Below are 17,374 nucleotides of genomic sequence, written 5' to 3' on the forward strand. Positions count from 1 at the left end.
ATTATTAAAAATGTGATGGGAAGCCAAAAAAAGGATCTTAAAACAAGGAAAAATTCAATCATCAGAATAGGAGCTGCTGTTGTCTAGACAATATATCTTTGGGACCCCCCAGGAAGAAGGAATTACAGTAGTAAGTTTTGAAAAATGGAATAATTGATAAATGATTCTAATTGTTTCTTATCAGAGCAATATCTGGAAGAGAGTACAAGGCTGTTCTAGTTATGAAATCTGAGTATAGGGCTATTGACAAATATGTCATTCTAGCACCTAGTGTCTTTATGCTAAGGAGATAGGCTCAGTAAATATTGCCAAAATGAACTGTTAGGCTAAGTGCTCATAACAACCAGCTAAAACCTGCTAGCAATCAGCTTTAGTTGCATAATTTTATAAAATAATGTGACATCGGTAACTGGATATCATGTTAGCAGCCTGACAACTGGCTGGAAGCATGAGGTAGGTCTGGACAGTGTCTGCCCAGCAATGAAAATATACAGTATAGTCCCTAAAAAATAACACCCAATGGTAATGTACACATTCAGAAGAGCATTGGTCCTACCACTAATCCCTCAGGCAAGGCACAGAGAAGCAGACTAAGGTCTAAACTGACCTATGGTAACTGTGGCTGACTGCTTTCTTCAGTAGGATTCAAGCCAAAGCAGTTTCTGACAGCCCAACAACAGACAGTAAGCACATCAAAAGAATACTATGATCAATGCTACTGAATGCTGAAAAATGAAACAAAACTGAAAGTAAACTGAATTAGCAGAACTGAATAACGCATAATTCACATTCACCAGATTATCCTCTGTGGTATGGTACACTCGATAACCTGATTGGAATTCTCAGACAAGTCTAACGTTTATATCTGAATAAGGTAATAAAATCAGGATGAAAATTAGGCATCAGCAAAGGATTTTTAAAGAACCAACGTCAAAGAGATTCATTATTCCTCAGATAAACAGTGCCATGAAAAGTAAATGCTCCCTCAGCAGTGAAGTGGGAAAGGGATCCAAAGACACATGATCTTGCGCTCAAGCCAAAATATCGTGTATGTAATATCAGAGAGAAGAACTGAAAGCCAAGGATAGAGTCAATAATGATAATAAATAACTTAAAAGCTGACTTCTATGCTGTCTCTCAATGTCTGGAGCTCATTCATGAAATAAATTCATCATAGGGGTAACTACATCCGTCCTTACTTCAGAAAGAGTATCTGAATATTTTAACATATAGTTTCCATGCTTCAGAAGGACTGTTTGATCATGTTGATGTCATTTTGCTTCAAGGGGTTTTTAATGCCCTCAAAAGAGAGGTAAGAAAAGGGAAAAGTGCAAGCCACAATCTGCAAAAGAATTGTTATACTTGCTTTTCTAACACAGATTTCGCACGTAGCATTGACAGAAGATGAATTTAAAATAAGGTAGGTAAGATCAGAGATGAAAATCATAGGCAATAAGCTAGGATCTAAAAAGCCATGTAGGGTTATAGAAAATGATAAATACTTCAAAGCATGTGGGAAGCTGAATTAAAAATGAGAATAAAATGTCTGGAAACATCACAAAACCAGACACACAATGGTCAGCTTTGGTAATTTTTTACCTCCCACTATGTATGCAGTGTTCTTATTTTCATGTATTTTTGACAAACCAAAAATAATATTGTAGAACTGTTTGTTTAGTCCATAAAGAGACCGGCCACATAGTTATACTAAATTTTCACATCTGACCAGTCTCTGCTAGGGCATAATGACATTTCCTGGTTGCTAGAAATAATGAGCTAAATTAATTGCTGGCATAAATCAGTACAACTCAGTTGAAGTCCATTTTAAGTCCATCTCCACTGAAGTAATAATATTGATTGATCCAGGAATAAGAAATCATTGTAAATTATTACTATTTTTAGTGATTCTTCAAATGTGGGAAAATAGTGCAAAGTAATTTTACAGGAGGTGTTTTCAGCTCAATAGTATGTTATACCAGCTGATACTGTATTCTGAAGAAATAGCTGCTGAATAAAAGTGGGGAAGCTTTTCTTACCTTTGTGTGCATGCTGAAAAGGTGAGAGTGTGTTTGTGCCAGAGGTACTTGGGAAAATGGCTGAAACACCAGAGGTCATGCCAGCACCTGCAATAGTAACAAAATTGCCATAAATTTCCCTGATTACCTTGTGAAGTTTCAGCCATGGCTTGACCTAGTCATAGTAAGCAGAGCACTTAATTACTTTCATTGAATTTCCCATTCATTAAAAAATAATCCACAGAGCCACTTTTATTTTCCGTAATGTCAACAATCCCCAAGTACATTTCTGGCATTTTGAAAAATGTATTTAGTATATATTTTTGCATAGGACTTGAAGGAATTTTCAAAGCCCCGCTGACTGGTTTATTAACCTGTATAAAGACAAAATGTTCTATGATATACACAGGGTCAGATTTGGTCAACAGGTTCCCCTCGTGTGAACTGGGAGCAGAATGTCTGCCAGGAGTGAGGCAAAGTGCCCCAAGTCACTCACAACTCCTTTTCCATGATGGAGTCTGGAGCTGGCCAGTGCAACCCCCAATGTAGGAAGGTCATCTAGGAGATTCATCAAATGAGTGCCTCTCTCAGGCAGCCTCCATCAGTGAGATTTCCATAGAGCCTTGATTAGTATTTAAAGCTACATTGTCCCAGTGGAGACTCCAGGGAAGATGGCAAACAGTACTGCAGAATGCCTTCCCTTGGGTGAAACTGCGTAGGGAGTATGCATATTTTTTGCAGCCTGGCAGGACAACATGCGTCATATGATTCTGCCAGCTAGAATCCATCATCTGGAAAAAACTGTAAATCACCATTGTTACGAGACACAACCCTTAAATCTATTGTAGAAAACAATTAGCAATGACAGAGAGAGGGATAACGTAATAGGTTCTTTTCCCTACCAGATTTCTATGATTGATTACCCAAAAAAATAGTAATTTTTTTTTAATTTGGCTGTGAGGCAATACATGTGCTATGTTTTCAGAATGAAAAATCAGGTCACAAACGGGGGAAAAATACCAATCCTGCGAGCTTCTTTTGACTCTAGGCAGAGACAGAAACAGTGGGAACTAAGCCTGAAGCTAGGAATACTCTGATTCTTCACATTTACCTTGTGGAGTAAAAGGCAAGTATTAGTGAGTTAATTCCTCTAAATCTAAAGTTTCTGTATGGCTAGTCTGTGTTTGTGGGGGCACGGGGGTAATATAATCATCAAAGACCTCGTCTGACAAATTCACTCCACAACTGAAAAATGACTAATGCTATTCTGCTGTTCTGGGAAATGTGGTAAGGAATTTCAGGGTCTTGGCCCATCACTTAAGGTCAACAGGAAATTAAGCTGTCTGGTAGGGTATGAAAAATGTCTCATGGTCTATGAAGTAAAGAAATATACATGATCTTTAAATCAAAAAATGTTTTTTAGAAAATGAAAAAATATTACCCAATATAAAATGTTACTGTGTTAGGAATGATAAACACATACTTTTAACTTGGCACAAAGAATACAGTGCAGATGACTTTAAAAGATTTTTTTTCCCTATAACAATGGCAAAACACCTTCCAAACCTCATTTGTTGGTATGGAAGGAAATACTATTTATTACACTTTCATTTTTTGAAACAGCACTTATTTCTATCGAATTTTAAATATACTGGTATGTTAACTAAGGCACTTTCAATGCTATGTACGTAAAATAATTACATCTGTTTAATCTTTAAATGTGTTTAAATGTGTATATTGGAAGACAGCCCTTCGTCTGCAGAAGCCTTAGCAACCAGACCGATGACTAAGAACCCCGTTCTGTTCATGGGATGCTTGTGAATTACGGTGAATAAATAATAGAACTAAGTCCTATAGTCCTTAATCAGTCCTTACTTAGGCAAAACTTTCATTGACTCAGTTTCCCATTTGTTTAAATATGAGTTTTGCCTGAAAAAGGACTTTAGGGTTTGACTCATAGACGTTACAGATGTAAAAGACCCACTAGGTCACCTAGAGAGACAAGGTGGGGGAGGTAATATCTTTTATTGAACCAGTGTCTATTAGTGAGAGAGACAAGCTTTCGAGCTTACACAGAGCTCTTCTTCAAGGTTGTCTCTCTCATCAACAGACATTGGTCCAATGTCTGTCTGATATCCTGGGACCAACACAGCTACAACAACACTGCATAGTAGGTGAGCTAATCTATCTGTCTACCAGTGCAGGATTGGTCCCTTTATGTTGTAGTGCTTTGTCAAGTCTACATTTAAATATCTCAGATGGGGATCTTTTACCATGTTTCTTGGAAAACTATATTCATAGTATGAAATCGCTCCCAAAAAATAAATTTTTATTTGTTATTTAGCCTACTTTTTTCTTTTTTTTTAGTTCCCCGCTCCCCTTAATTTCTAAAGCTGCAGAATGAACACCTATTTATACTGTGACCTCTGGTCACTTCTCTGTGACAGACCTGGTCCAAAGAGAAGTTAGGTCTAAGCAATTAAAACACCCTTTGCTGTTAGACCATTCTAAATATAAAAATGAAGTTAGTTTCTATATGAAATGGAGATTAAGGATAAACAATCCCTTAATTTCTCTACTGTTGTGCTAGTTCTTTGCACAGAACTGAATTTTACCCTCTGTAAAATTTATTTATTTATTTATTTCTTCATCACAGTTTGATAGTGGCAGACTTAAGTCAATGTTCAGCCTATGGAATGGGCCGAAAACAATTGTGATGCCATACAATTCTTGCAGGCTGCACCAAGTCAACAATAGCTATTCTTACCCAGCAGTTTAATTAACACAGGCAAATAATATGCTGCTTTGTCTGCTTTTAAATAATCCAACAAGCTCTAGCTCGTCCCTCTTTGTTTAGTTGAGTTCAAGCATGTATTTATTCAACTGTTTCGGTTTTGCTTGAGCAGGCTTTCAGGCACTCTTATATTGTTAACTGTTTGTCATTCCTCCATGAACAGGAGGAGCAGTCAGGGTGTAGAATACGATTGCCCAACTAAAGGACCAAGAGATGCTATTAGAGCCATTTCTGCATTTCATACCATTACTTTCCTACTTCAAACAGAGAGAGATCCTACCCTGTCCTACATCAGCATGCTGAGGAGTCCTCCGTTCACTCTGAGTCCAGTCTTAGGCTCAGAGTTCAGTACATGTAGGATCAGAATGCTTGAACAAGAATTTTCTTATGGTTACCTAGGAATGGGACTGATTGGGTTTTTTTTTTGTAGTAAATGTCATAATGAACTCCACCCTGATGCTACAACAGAGTTGTCTTTCAAATATACTTATGTAAGTGTTAGTGATCACATACATTTTAAACCTGATAGCAAATTTAATTATTTGGCAGATTTTATTATGAGCTAAGATTTTACTTTGGATGTGGTTTTGAAGACTATGCCAAATAATGCACCTGCAAACCTGAAAACTGCCATGTTTTGAAGGTCTTTTGTTAATTATGCTGCCAGCTTATGTCAGCTTTCGGTGGATAAAAGGGAAAAAAAACCTTATTAGTTTTCACTCTTTTCCCATCCAACAATACATCAAGACTATGAAAGTCTAGTTTGTACCCAGACCATGTTCCTAATTCTGGTTCCAATGCAGATGATGTCACTTACATTATCTCTAAAGATTTAGATATAGTTCAGGCAGAGACATTCTAAGTGCATGCTGCACCACATGTGGAAATCACTCTATTCTGGCCATGAAAAAAAGGCTGAAATCCAGTTGTATGGCAGAACACTTTACATTCTTAGGCACCAGTATGTAATACCTTTGGAATGTAATAAAGACACCTGCTAGCAGTGCTATATCATTAAGGGTTTGTCAGCTTTTCCATTATAAACCTTGTTATTTAGGGAGGTTATAATCTGGCCATCAAAGTTTTCTCTGGACTCAGACTCTGTCTTCAGCCTTATTTCAAAAATGTATTAAAAATAATTTTGATTGTTTTGAGAATAAGTGCATTTGTTTTCACATTTGAATGTGCTTTTGTAACTCAAAAACAGCTTTCACTTTTAAATCGCTATGTGGCCAGTCATTTGTCCATAACACAGATGAGGGGCTGTGTTTTAAAGTAACTTTTTTGCTTTCTTTCCTTTTAAAGAACAGTTCTTCTGTGCACAGCAGGACTATTACAATTATTTGTACTTAGCAAGCCCAATTCACAATAAAGAACACTACTGCACTCGTTGGGTGGCAGGCACAGGGGGGAGATTTGTGGACATGTTGCCCAGATAATATTTATGGCTTTTGATAATCTGATGTACAAATGGAAAAGCACATTTATTATTATTTTTCTTTGTTTAGTGAAGCGGTGGATACTGAAATGAACCGTACAAGGAGGAATATCCTGCATGGATTTTAAAAGTTATTACATGTATTTGAACTGAATACAGTCTGGTTTTAGATGTCCTCATAGATGTGCAGATTGAAAAGAAAAAAGTTGGCCAATATTTAAAATGTATAATAAGGCACATTCTGAATATCGCCCCTAAAACACAAACTTGAATAAAACATCAATGCCAGTGACCAGTTTTGAAGTTATGTGGGTTTATCTGTTTGTTTTCCTTCTCTTTTCTGTCTCTGACTTCCTTTTCCTTCACCCCCCTTTCTGTGTTTTGCCTCTTGTATTCCCTCCCCATCTAATTCCTTCTTTTCCTGTATCTAGTGACTACCTCCTTCAAATTTTCTCCTTTTCTCTGTGTCTCTCTCTCTCCTCATTGCTTTTCCTCAGATCTCCACACTATCCATTCATGCCATATATTTCTTCCTCCAGTTTTCCGTCTCCCTATTTGTTATCCTCTGGCTCCCTAGTCCTACCTGCTTCCCTCCTATCTGTTACCCTAATATTTTCTCCTGCTACTTCACTTTCCTTTCCTAAGTTCCACTCACCTTCTCTTCCCTTTTCATCATCATCTTGTCTCCCCTCCCTCGCAAAGATTTCCCCTGGCAATGTCAACCAAGATCTGTGCCTCTATAGGCCAGTCAAGAGGATCCATGCAATATATGGGCTCGGCATGGTGCTACCCAGCAGCAAAAATCAGATGACCCTTTTACTCCTCAGTGTAGCTATTTGGAGTGGTGGTGAGAGAACAGCAGCTCCTCCTGCTGGCCAGTGCAAGGGGACCCTACTACTGAGATAGAAGTGTCAGCAGCAGCAAAGCTGGCAGGACACCAAGTTGGTATGTAACTTCCTGGGTGTTCTTGAAGCATACTGCTCTAGGAGAACACCAACAAGGTTGCCACAGCTTCTTCACAGTATACATAAAACACAGTGTAAAAATATGTGCATTTACAGTACCTGACTGTCACAGCAACTGTAAATAGTGTGTATTTTAAATTGTCTTTGTAAAACTATCTGTTAGTGGAATGAATAGCAATGTATACTCATTAGAACATACTGCCTTCTGAACTGTTAGTGTAGGGTCTGTGAGGGGAGCAGAAGTACGATAAAATGGAAAAATAACGGTAACCCAGAATATGGGTTGGACTGAAATCTAGTCTGGTGAAAGGCAACGAAGGTGTGAAATCTGTAACTGGCCCTGAGCAAGGCACCTTGAACCAAGACGACAAGTGTAAATCTAGTCCTATGTATAGAACTAGCTATCTGGCAAACACAGGCCAGAATTTTCAAAGTGTGACTTCATATTTAGGGAGCTGCATGCGTGGTCTGTAAAAGGTGCAGTTCCCAAATGGGAGCTGCAGCATCTGTTGAAATTAGTCCATTTATTTAGGTGCCTAATATTAGCCTGTCAAATTTGGAAATGTTGCCTAACCACACACTGAGATTAACTAAAAATCACTAACTAAGAGGAAGAATCTCCCAGGCAATAGAATTTCACTTTAAATTGAAGAAGATTGCTGATTAGTAAAAATGGCATTTGTGAGGTGTGCAATAATAGTATCATTTGCAGAAATACTGTCAAAGAGATACTGGGGGCCCTACCTAGTGCTTATTGAAATCCGTGTAAGAGTTCCCGTTGTCTTCAGTGGTCATGAGATCAGGCCCATTCTGAAATAATTTAGCTCACAGATTTGAGCCTTTTAAACCTGTAATAATTTGGCAATATAATCCAAACTTTTACATTAGCTCTTGCCAAACTTGTAAGTAGCCACTGGTGTTAAGACACACAAAAGGAAACTTTTTGTGCTGTTGTGGTCTCTCTGCTACCCCTTCAAGTAGCAATGTAACTTTTCTCTTGTGTTTTTGATTAGGTGGCTGTGATTGGGTGTCCCTCCTACACAAGCCCAGGAGGAGTGAAGGTGGCAAGATGGGCCAATTAACTCAGGCTGCGTCTGGAGGAGGAGTCAGGGAGCAGGGGTTGATTAAATGAGGCTTAGCTGGGCAGGAAAAGGAGGGGCCTGTATAAAGCCCCAGGAGCCGAGAGCAGAAAGGGGCTGCAGGGAGGTAGCCTGCAGTCACTCCCTGGGTGAAGGGACGTGTGTTGGTACTGTAAAGGGTATTCCACAGTTACTCCTTGGGAGGAGGGAGTTGGGAGGCTGGCAAACCCAAAGAGGGGAGAATCCAGGACGGTACAAGAAGGCTTGGGGGAAAGCAGCAAGGAATAGGAGTGCAGACATTGGCTACTGACTGGAGGGACCCTGAGCTGGAACCTGGAGTAGAGGGTGGGCCTGGGTTCCCTTACCAGTCACTGGGGACATGGCACAGGCTAGGCTGAGGACAGTGGACTGCCTGGGATGATTTATTCTGGAAAGATTTTGTTACGCCTCCCTGGAAGTGGGAGCCATGTCGAGGGGGCAGGCAGGGTCATGAAGGGGAGACTGCGGTTCCTGGAGCAAGAGGGGTTCGTAGGGTGAGAGGATGACAGAAGAGACACCACCTGAGGAGGGCACAACGTCTGGGAGAGCAAATCCCCAGGACAGCTGGAAAGAGGTGCTATGAGTGGTGAGTGCACCCTGTGACAGTGCTCTCTTGAGGGAGCAGAGGTGGTGATTATTCTAGGCCAGGGGTTCTCAAACTGGGGGTCGGGACCCCTCAGGGGGTCGTGAGCTGTCAGCCTCCACCCCAAACCCTGCTTTTCCTCCAGCATTTATAATGATGTTAAACACATTTTTATGTACTTTTAATGCATGGGGGGGTTCGCACTCAGAGGCTTGCTATGTGAAAGGGGTCACCAGTGCAAAAGTTTGAGAACCACTGTGAATCTAGGCTATGTGGCCTTGGTTTGGCACTTCATTTGCATGTGTTGTATTTTGATTTTGGATTTTATAACTGTTGTAATTGTTATGTGGCACCTATAATTTATAGGTATCTGCCCTGTGAATTAAACTCTGTATGTGGGGTCTAACATCTCTTTTGTTGTGCAAAATGAAGGGGATAAAAAGAGCTGAAATTCTACTATAATGGTTCCAAAAGTGTGAGATGGAGGAGAATGGACCCAAAATGACTTTAATCTCCTAGTCTTGCTATGAGACCTTGAAAGCCCTTCTACTGAAAGGGGGCAAAGCTGTGGCAACCCCCTAGAATTTCCCACTGTCGCTCACGTGAAAAAACAATGGCATCATGGCTTCTGAATGAGCTATGAGACTAGGAGCTGGTGTTCCATGGGCAGCATGGAGAGGCCGGCCCTCTCAAAGGATGACACAAGACCTACACAGTTGGAACAAAGTTTTCCCATATATCCTCAGGCTCCAGGTGATTGAGCAGGCATTCTTTTTTGTTGGCCCTCAAATCCCTCCCTCTGAGGTTTTGTCTAGAATAAGAAATGGGGTTGAGGCTAATTAACCTTGACCTAACCAAGGCTGACCAAAGGGGGGGGCAAGTGGGGCAATTTGCCCCGAGTCCCACAGGGTCCCCGTGAGCCCTGGCCCGGGGGTGGTCCGGGTCTTTGGCGACATTTTGGCGGGGGGGACTCTTCAGTGCTGCCGAAGACATGGAGCGACTGAAGGGCCCCCCGCTGCCAAAATGCCGCCGAAGGCCCGGACCGCTGCCGGGTGAGTACAAGCGCCGCAGCTCCCCTGCTTTGCCCCAGGCCTCCTGAATCCTCTGGGCAGCCCTGGACCTAACCTCAACTCTTGTCTTAATGTCGCCAAACCTCAAGGGAATGAGAGCTGGGCTAGTCAACAACCTAGCATTTCCTCCATTCTGCGGGGTAAGAGGAATTGGGTGCTCTAAGGTCAAAGAAGTGAAGAAAATAAGTTTGTCAGTTCCAGCTAACAAGGCTATTCATTTGTAAGCATCACTGGACACAAGGAAGAAATGGGGGGGGTTAAGGGGGGGGAATGAGGGAGGGAATGATCAAATATGAAAGGACAGAACTGGCAAGGAAAGAAAATGGTGATATTACAAAGAATGGAGAGTTCAAAAGAAAAAAAATATAAAAATGATTTGTATATAGTATTACTAGTACTGTAAGGAGTTTTTCTGTGGTAAGTGTTTTAAGCATTTCAGCTAAAGGCCCAGAATTCAGGGTCTTTAAAACAGAGATATAAAAGTGGTGATCTGATTGGAACATGACATACAAAGCCCTTGGCCGTTTAATACATTATTTTGTACAACATAACAATTCTCATCTGTTTGGTTGTTTTAAAGTTCTAAGAATGCAACAACAACAAAAAGGGTATGTCCAGAGGTTAGTCTCACTCTGGTAATTAAAAATTACTTTAGTATCTCTTATAAAAAATTAAATTGTCAGACCATTAGTCTATGTGTGTTAGGTTAAAAACCTAGATAGGTTGATCAATACCACTTCTTTCAGCATCTGAGTGGGAAGTGGGGAAAGATTAGAAGGAATGATTTTTTGACTGATCTGCTGTCATGGTTGCTATAAAAAAATTCACTTTTTGGCACAATGCACTTGATTATGGTGTGACTACTGCAAGTGAATGTATTTATTTAGCTGCCCCTGGGATATTCTTTCTTATATGTGTATCTCAGTTGCTTTGGGGTCAGAGTCTTGTTTCACAAAGTTCTTGTGACCTCTGGTCGACTATTTATTATCTGTAACATATAGCTGGGAAGAGAGCACGGCTTATAGCCATAGCTACAGTCCATGAACTTAATGAGATATTGGCCAATTGGCCAATATTCTACAAACTGTAGTCCATATAAGAAGTGTGATTTAGTCAGTGTCCTCATCCCCGTTTCCACAGTATCTCTGCTTTTATCTAATACAGGCCAATAATTTTTCTGTATTTTACCAAGTCTCCTTTACACCTTGGTTATGTTTTGCCAGGTGTTCATTCCCCTGTATATAACAAAAGACATGCAACTAATCGGAAGGCAGCATCCATTGTAGGCCTTCTGTCTTCACAGGATTTGCAATCTTCTTACTTGAAGATCTGTATGTACTTGAATCTAACGTTTATCCCTCATTGAGGTCTCATCGGGGAGAGCAAAAGTGAGGTCACTTCCAGCACTTTCTTGACCGCTATCCAGAGCTAATGCTCATTTTGAAAGTTTTGCAGTCCTTGTTCACCTACCACGTCTCAGCCCACCTTCCTAGTGGGTTGTACAGCTTGCTAATCTCTCACAAATATGAATAAGCAGAGGCAACTTGAAGAAGGAAGAGAGGTTACTTTTAAGTAGCTCTTCTCTGAGAGTGTCACCTCTACATAGTCACATTCCCCACCCACCTTCCCTGCTTCTTTGGAGTCTCAGGAAAAGAATTCTGACATTGGGGAAGGAACTGCAGGCTGTTGGGCACATTTCCCCTCTTGTTATCCTCAGAATCCTCCATGAGGCTTGGGGGAGGGAGAAATGAGCAGCTCTAACATTCACTGCTGGCAAGAAGATTCCACAGTTCAACACCAGGAGTCGCTAATCCCACAAGAGTGACAAGGCAGAGGTGACGCTCTGGAAGAACAACACTGGTAAGTAACCTCTTTATTACATTACTGATTTATTATTTTATGTGGGGAAAAAACAGAGATAAAATGGGCTGCCAAACTCCCAAAAGTTGAAATTTCTAAAAAGTCAATTGTTTTGGCTTTTCTTCCACTCTCCTCCCCCCTGCCTTTTTTTTTTTGCTCACTTCATTCTTCTACTTTCCCCAGCTCCTTCTTTCTCTAAGGATCAGCAAGTCTTTTGTCCATCGATGTAAATATATATATGTACAGTGTGTGTGTGTTTAAAAGCTGAATCTGGAGGGAAGTGCTGGAATTTTCCTACTGTTTGACATATGGCAGCTATTCTGAGAACACAAACCTTTCTGAGACGAAAAGATGGGAGACAGTTGAGAGGACAAAGGGAAATAAGTAAAGATTTAAAATATTCTGGCAATTTCACTGACCCATTTACTGTAGGGTTTTTATATTATCTTGTTCCTTTCTTCATGTTAAACCGTAGTCTTTTTTGATGTCCTAGAATCATAGAAATGTAGGCCTGGAAGAGACCTTGAGAAGTCATTAAGTCCAGCCCCCTGTGCTGAGGCAGGACCAAGTAAACCTAGACCATCGCTGACTGCTGTTTGTCCAACCTATTCTTAAAAACCTCCAGTGATGGTGATTCCACAACCTCCCTTGGCAGCCTATTCAAGAGCTTAACTGCCTTCATAGTTAGAAAGTTTTTCTTAATATCTAACATAAATCTCCCTTGCTGCAGATTAAGCCCATTACTACTTGTCCTACCTTCAGTGGACATGGAGAACAATTGATCACAGTTCTCTTTATAGCAGCCCTTAAATATTTGAAGACTGTTATCAGGTCTTCCCTCTCTCTCCTTTTCTCAAGACTAAACATGCCCAGTTTGTTTTTTGTTTTTAAACCTTTCCTCTGAGCTCAGGTTTTCTAAACAATTTATCGTTTTTGTTGCTTCCCTCTGGACTCTCTCCAATTTGTCCACATCTTTCCTAAAGTGCGGTGCCCACAATTGAACACAATACTCCAGCCGAGGCCTTCCCAGTGCCGAGTAGAGAGGGACAGTTACATCCCGTGTCTCATATACAGCTCTCCTGTTAATACACCCCAGACTGATATTACCCTTTTTTCCAACTGCATCACATTGTTGACTTGTATTCAGTTTGTGATCCCCTATAATCCCCTGCTCCTTTTCAGCCGTACTACCACCTACCTGGTTATTCCCCATTTTGTAGTTGTACATTTAATTTTTTCTTTCCTAAGTAAAGTACTTTGCACTTGTCTTTATTGAATTTCACCCTGTTGAACTCAGACCAGTTCTCCAGTTTATCTGAAGGGAGCGAGAAATGGAGGCACCATTTCTGTTGCTGGCACACAACATGAAACATCAGAATACAGGAGCCAATCATAGCAGAAGTATCATAGTAGTAAATCAGAATGAAGAAAGTGCATACTCCTAGTACAGTACTGTAGTTATGCAACTTGGACCCACAACCAATCAGAGTAGGAAATTGTATGATTGGAAAAATTATGCATCAATAACTGTATAATATCCTTGCACGCTGGATGAGACCGTTTGATTTCACTGTAATTTATGATAAAGATGTTTTCTTTCTGGTCATTTGCTGTTAACGTATTTTATGCTGCTTGCCCCAGTGACTGTGAGCTCTTCAAGGGATCACACAGGAAAGGGATTTTACATTTTAATTGCAAATTATTATTTATTATAAAGCACCAATATCACAACAGTATCTAGAGTTCTGTACCTAATAAAACAAATACCTTGGTGTTAATGCCAAGAGGGATCCGCTGCAAGCAACTTGGATTTAATTTTTTTTCAGAAATTGTTAAATACTCTTCAATGTGTAGTCAAATTATTGGTTTTACTGGAATTGATTGAAGTGATGATGTGCACTCTGATTTAGATTGCTATTTTCTCCTACAGCTCATTTGATTGCTTAGTAGATTAATGTGCTTGCCTAAACTACTCCCAAAGATCATGTGTATTCTACCCATTTATTAGTGCCTTCGGCAAATTCAGAACGAATGTGGTCAGTAAGTCGCATAATGTACTTTTCTCAAAGAATTAGACACGCTTATATTGTACCTGCCAAATACCCTATAAAAAACAGAAGTTGCCTTTTTGAAGTAGTCAATAGCCATAAGCCTCTCTCATGACTCCTTGCCAGACATTCCATATCTTACATGTTTGGCATGATTCAGGCTCCAATTTACAAAACTCTTAAGCATGTGCTCACACCCATCACAATTCAGGATGTCATGTCTACTAGATCAACCTGATCCCTTCTCCATGGTTTATGTAGAGATGGGACAAACACAAGCAGAAGATGGGAGTGCAGCTGCAGTGACCAGTGGTGGTAAGAGGAAATGGCCGGGCCTAGTAGTCACAGGTGTACAGTTCCTTGCAGTAACCCCACCTCTTGAAACAAAGACCAAAAAGTATTATAAACCTGAAACTTGTTTTGTTTGCTGTGTATCAGTGATCATCTGTTAGTTAATTGCTACATAGCCATCTGAACTGTTTGGTAGCTGTATGACAATCCCAGGCCTTATATCATACAGATCAAATATCGCTATACTTGTGAATTTGATGGACTTTTAAAAAATAGAAGGATGTACGAGCAGGCCTCATTCTTATCTGCTTATAGGGGAAAAAAAACTCTCTACCCACCCCCTTGGCTGCTGACTGGGCTGGGGCTCTCCTCTGTTCCTCCCCATATCTCCTCTTTCCTGGATTAGTTGAGAGAAGTTCCACTCCCTTTACTCCCACCACAGAGGATTTCTAATCCCACCACCTCCTTCTTCATCCCCCACAGAAAGAGGAGATCAGTCTCCCAGAAGCTTTAATTACAGTGAGGTGTTGTTGGTGTCTCTCTCTCTCTTTTCTTTCCATGGGCAGGGATGAATCAACCACTGGCCCAGTTCAACATGATGATTAGCAAGTGCCACTGGAGTACAGTCTATCTCTTTTTGCAATCAACAAATGAAAGTTCAGCAGCTTCTTAAACAACTTCAAATTCTACCGTCAGCCCTCCCACCTTGTGACTTAAAAAGAGCATGAAAAGGCAAGATGCTCTTTTACCTGGATCCAGAGGAAGATGTTCCATATTTTGGTTGTCTCACGATTACCATAGCGTGAGGTTGTATGCTTAGAAGACAACCGCTGCTTTATAGCAAACTGATGAGATGATGGTTAGGGATATCTTTCTTTCCAGTTTTAACCTTAACCTTTAACCTAAAAAGTAGTTGTTCTTGCCAGGAATGTATAAACTTAGGAACAGGAGACAAGTAGTCTTGGCTTCCATCCCTTCCCTAGTTTCCTCCCACTACTAGCAGGACTTCATCCTTCCTCTTGAACTCACCCTTTCTGCTCTTATTAAATAAGACCTTTTCTCATTCCTAGTTTGAACTCCAAAAGAGTCCCATCCTCATCCACTTTTCTTCAGCTGCCAGCCTTGCGCTCCCTGCTGAAACACCTTGTCAGCTGTATGTCATTCTTTCTCTCACCCCAGTCTTTTTTGCAGACCCCCATATCCCTGCTTCTTCCTATCTTAATGGAGGGGCAGGGAGCCAGCACAGCAGAGAAGTGGCTAATTGGAACTTTCAAGTAATTAGAATTCCAGTGTTGCTTATCTCCCAGTACAGCAGCCTCAGAGAAACCTGGAAACTAGCTAGTCTTTAAGACATTGAACGCCAAGAGAGCAGCCAAAGAAGGGTAATTGATCACATATGAGTATTTTTGGAGATGGGGGGGGGGACATCACATGACAGAATAATAGGACCTAAAATCAAAAGTTCTAATTTCTTTGAATTGTTTGCTGAATTTGCAGTGTGATCTTGCTGGAAGCAGATCTAGCTTTCCTGAGGGATGATTCTGATTTTTGACTGGCATGTGCATCAGCACAACACTGAACTGCATATGAAGCTTCCAGCTGAATCCAAGTCAAAACCTTATGAAATACATAGAAACTAAGGAACACTTACATTCCTTGGTATTAGGAGGTGCCAACAAGCATGAGTAGCAAACCATGCCATAGATGTTCCTGGGTCTGTTTTCCAACATGTAGTAACTGCAATAAAGGGCAAGACAAGGCAAAACCATGTAAGTGCATCCATCAGAGTTGAGTACGGTTGAGCAGAAAGCAATTACCCTAAGATAATTCACTTTTTAAAACGTTTATAACCATTTTGATGGCAACATTATCACTTCTTACTGCCTGATTTGAGACAGCCTTTCTCATCTTCCCTTCCCTCATAAAGGCAGCTAACCCACCATTAACCATACATGACGCAAAGCAGTAACATTGCCTAAAACAACATTATTCTGCCTGCTGAGTTCTTGCTGCAATTTACAGCATGCCCTGAAATGAGACTCTCTAAACAAAGACAATATTTCTTTTCAAGTAGTAATTTTCCAGACAAGACCACCAGCTGGATTTATTTAGTCTTCTGTGTACACAACACAAGAATAATCTCCTTAACTAAGGAGGAAAACGCCAAATTTGAGCAGGCCACCAATCATGACTAGAAAAACCATCACGATTGAGAGAGAGCCAGATTATAGTTTATAGTATTTCAAACAGCTCCTTGCTGGGGATGGTTTATGTTTAGATTTAACATAAGAGTTATGGTCTGTATTAGGTCCCTCTTGGCAAAGAAAAGATTTTCATGTTTTAAACTGCCATTTTCCTCAAAGTTTGTCTTGGAACATGGTAGCTGGGCAGTATGTATGTAAGAATCTCATTCACAGATGAGCTGATGAGTAAACAGTCTTAAAATTTTGTCAATAAATGACATTCCTATGCTTTACATAACTATTTTTAATACATGGGTCTAATAACTACTACTGAACATATATGCAGCAAAGAGTCTTGTGGCACCTTATAGACTAACAGACGTTTTGGAGCATGAGCTTTCATGGGTGAATGCCGACTTCGTCGGATGCATGATCCAGGCTAACACGGCTACCGCTCTGATACTGAACATATATGTTATGTTTCATTATGCATTTGTTCTATATTTTTCATTGTGGTATCTCAGTACCCAATATATACTTGACCCTGCATAAATTCTGAATTCTGCTTTATTCTGTCCATGTATGCACGTGACTTTTTTTCTGAAAGCATTCACATTCAGAAATTATCGCTGAAACTATTAATCAAAATTCTAAAATAGCCTGTTATATTTTTGTTTTTGTTCTTTACTACATCTCTGCTATTATTTTGTACTTACAAACTTGGACTCACCTGTTATATTTTATCTGCTTTAACTTCTCAATAACGCTCATTCTTTTTTCTTAGCTGATAAATTTATAGTTTACTATAGAATTGTCTTTGGTGTAAAATCTGGAGTATCAATTGATTTGGGGGTAAGGGACTGGTCCTTCGGGACTGGGAGAAAACTGATATGGTGTGATTTTTGGTTATTGCAACCATTATCACTAAGTCCAGTTTGTCTGGGTGGCAAGATAGGCTGGAGAGTCTAAGGGGACTGTCTGTGACTCCGTGGTAAGACTGGTATAGTGA

General features: G+C 40.3%; 1 protein-coding gene across 1 annotated transcript in view; it reads right to left on the minus strand.

Annotated features, from left to right (window-relative positions):
* The window catches only part of EDAR (ectodysplasin A receptor), a 99,651-nt gene that overhangs the window by 11,384 nt on the left and 70,893 nt on the right, over window positions 1-17,374 (minus strand). The window contains exons 5-6 of the mRNA XM_044984914.1: window positions 15,834-15,919; window positions 2,037-2,123 (exon numbers count right to left, since the gene is read on the minus strand). Coding sequence (XP_044840849.1) covers window positions 2,037-2,123; window positions 15,834-15,919 — 173 coding nt within the window. The remainder of the gene's footprint in view (window positions 1-2,036; window positions 2,124-15,833; window positions 15,920-17,374) is intronic.

Source organism: Mauremys mutica, chromosome 1, assembly GCF_020497125.1.
Source record: "Mauremys mutica isolate MM-2020 ecotype Southern chromosome 1, ASM2049712v1, whole genome shotgun sequence".
Classification (NCBI taxonomy): domain Eukaryota; kingdom Metazoa; phylum Chordata; order Testudines; family Geoemydidae; genus Mauremys; species Mauremys mutica.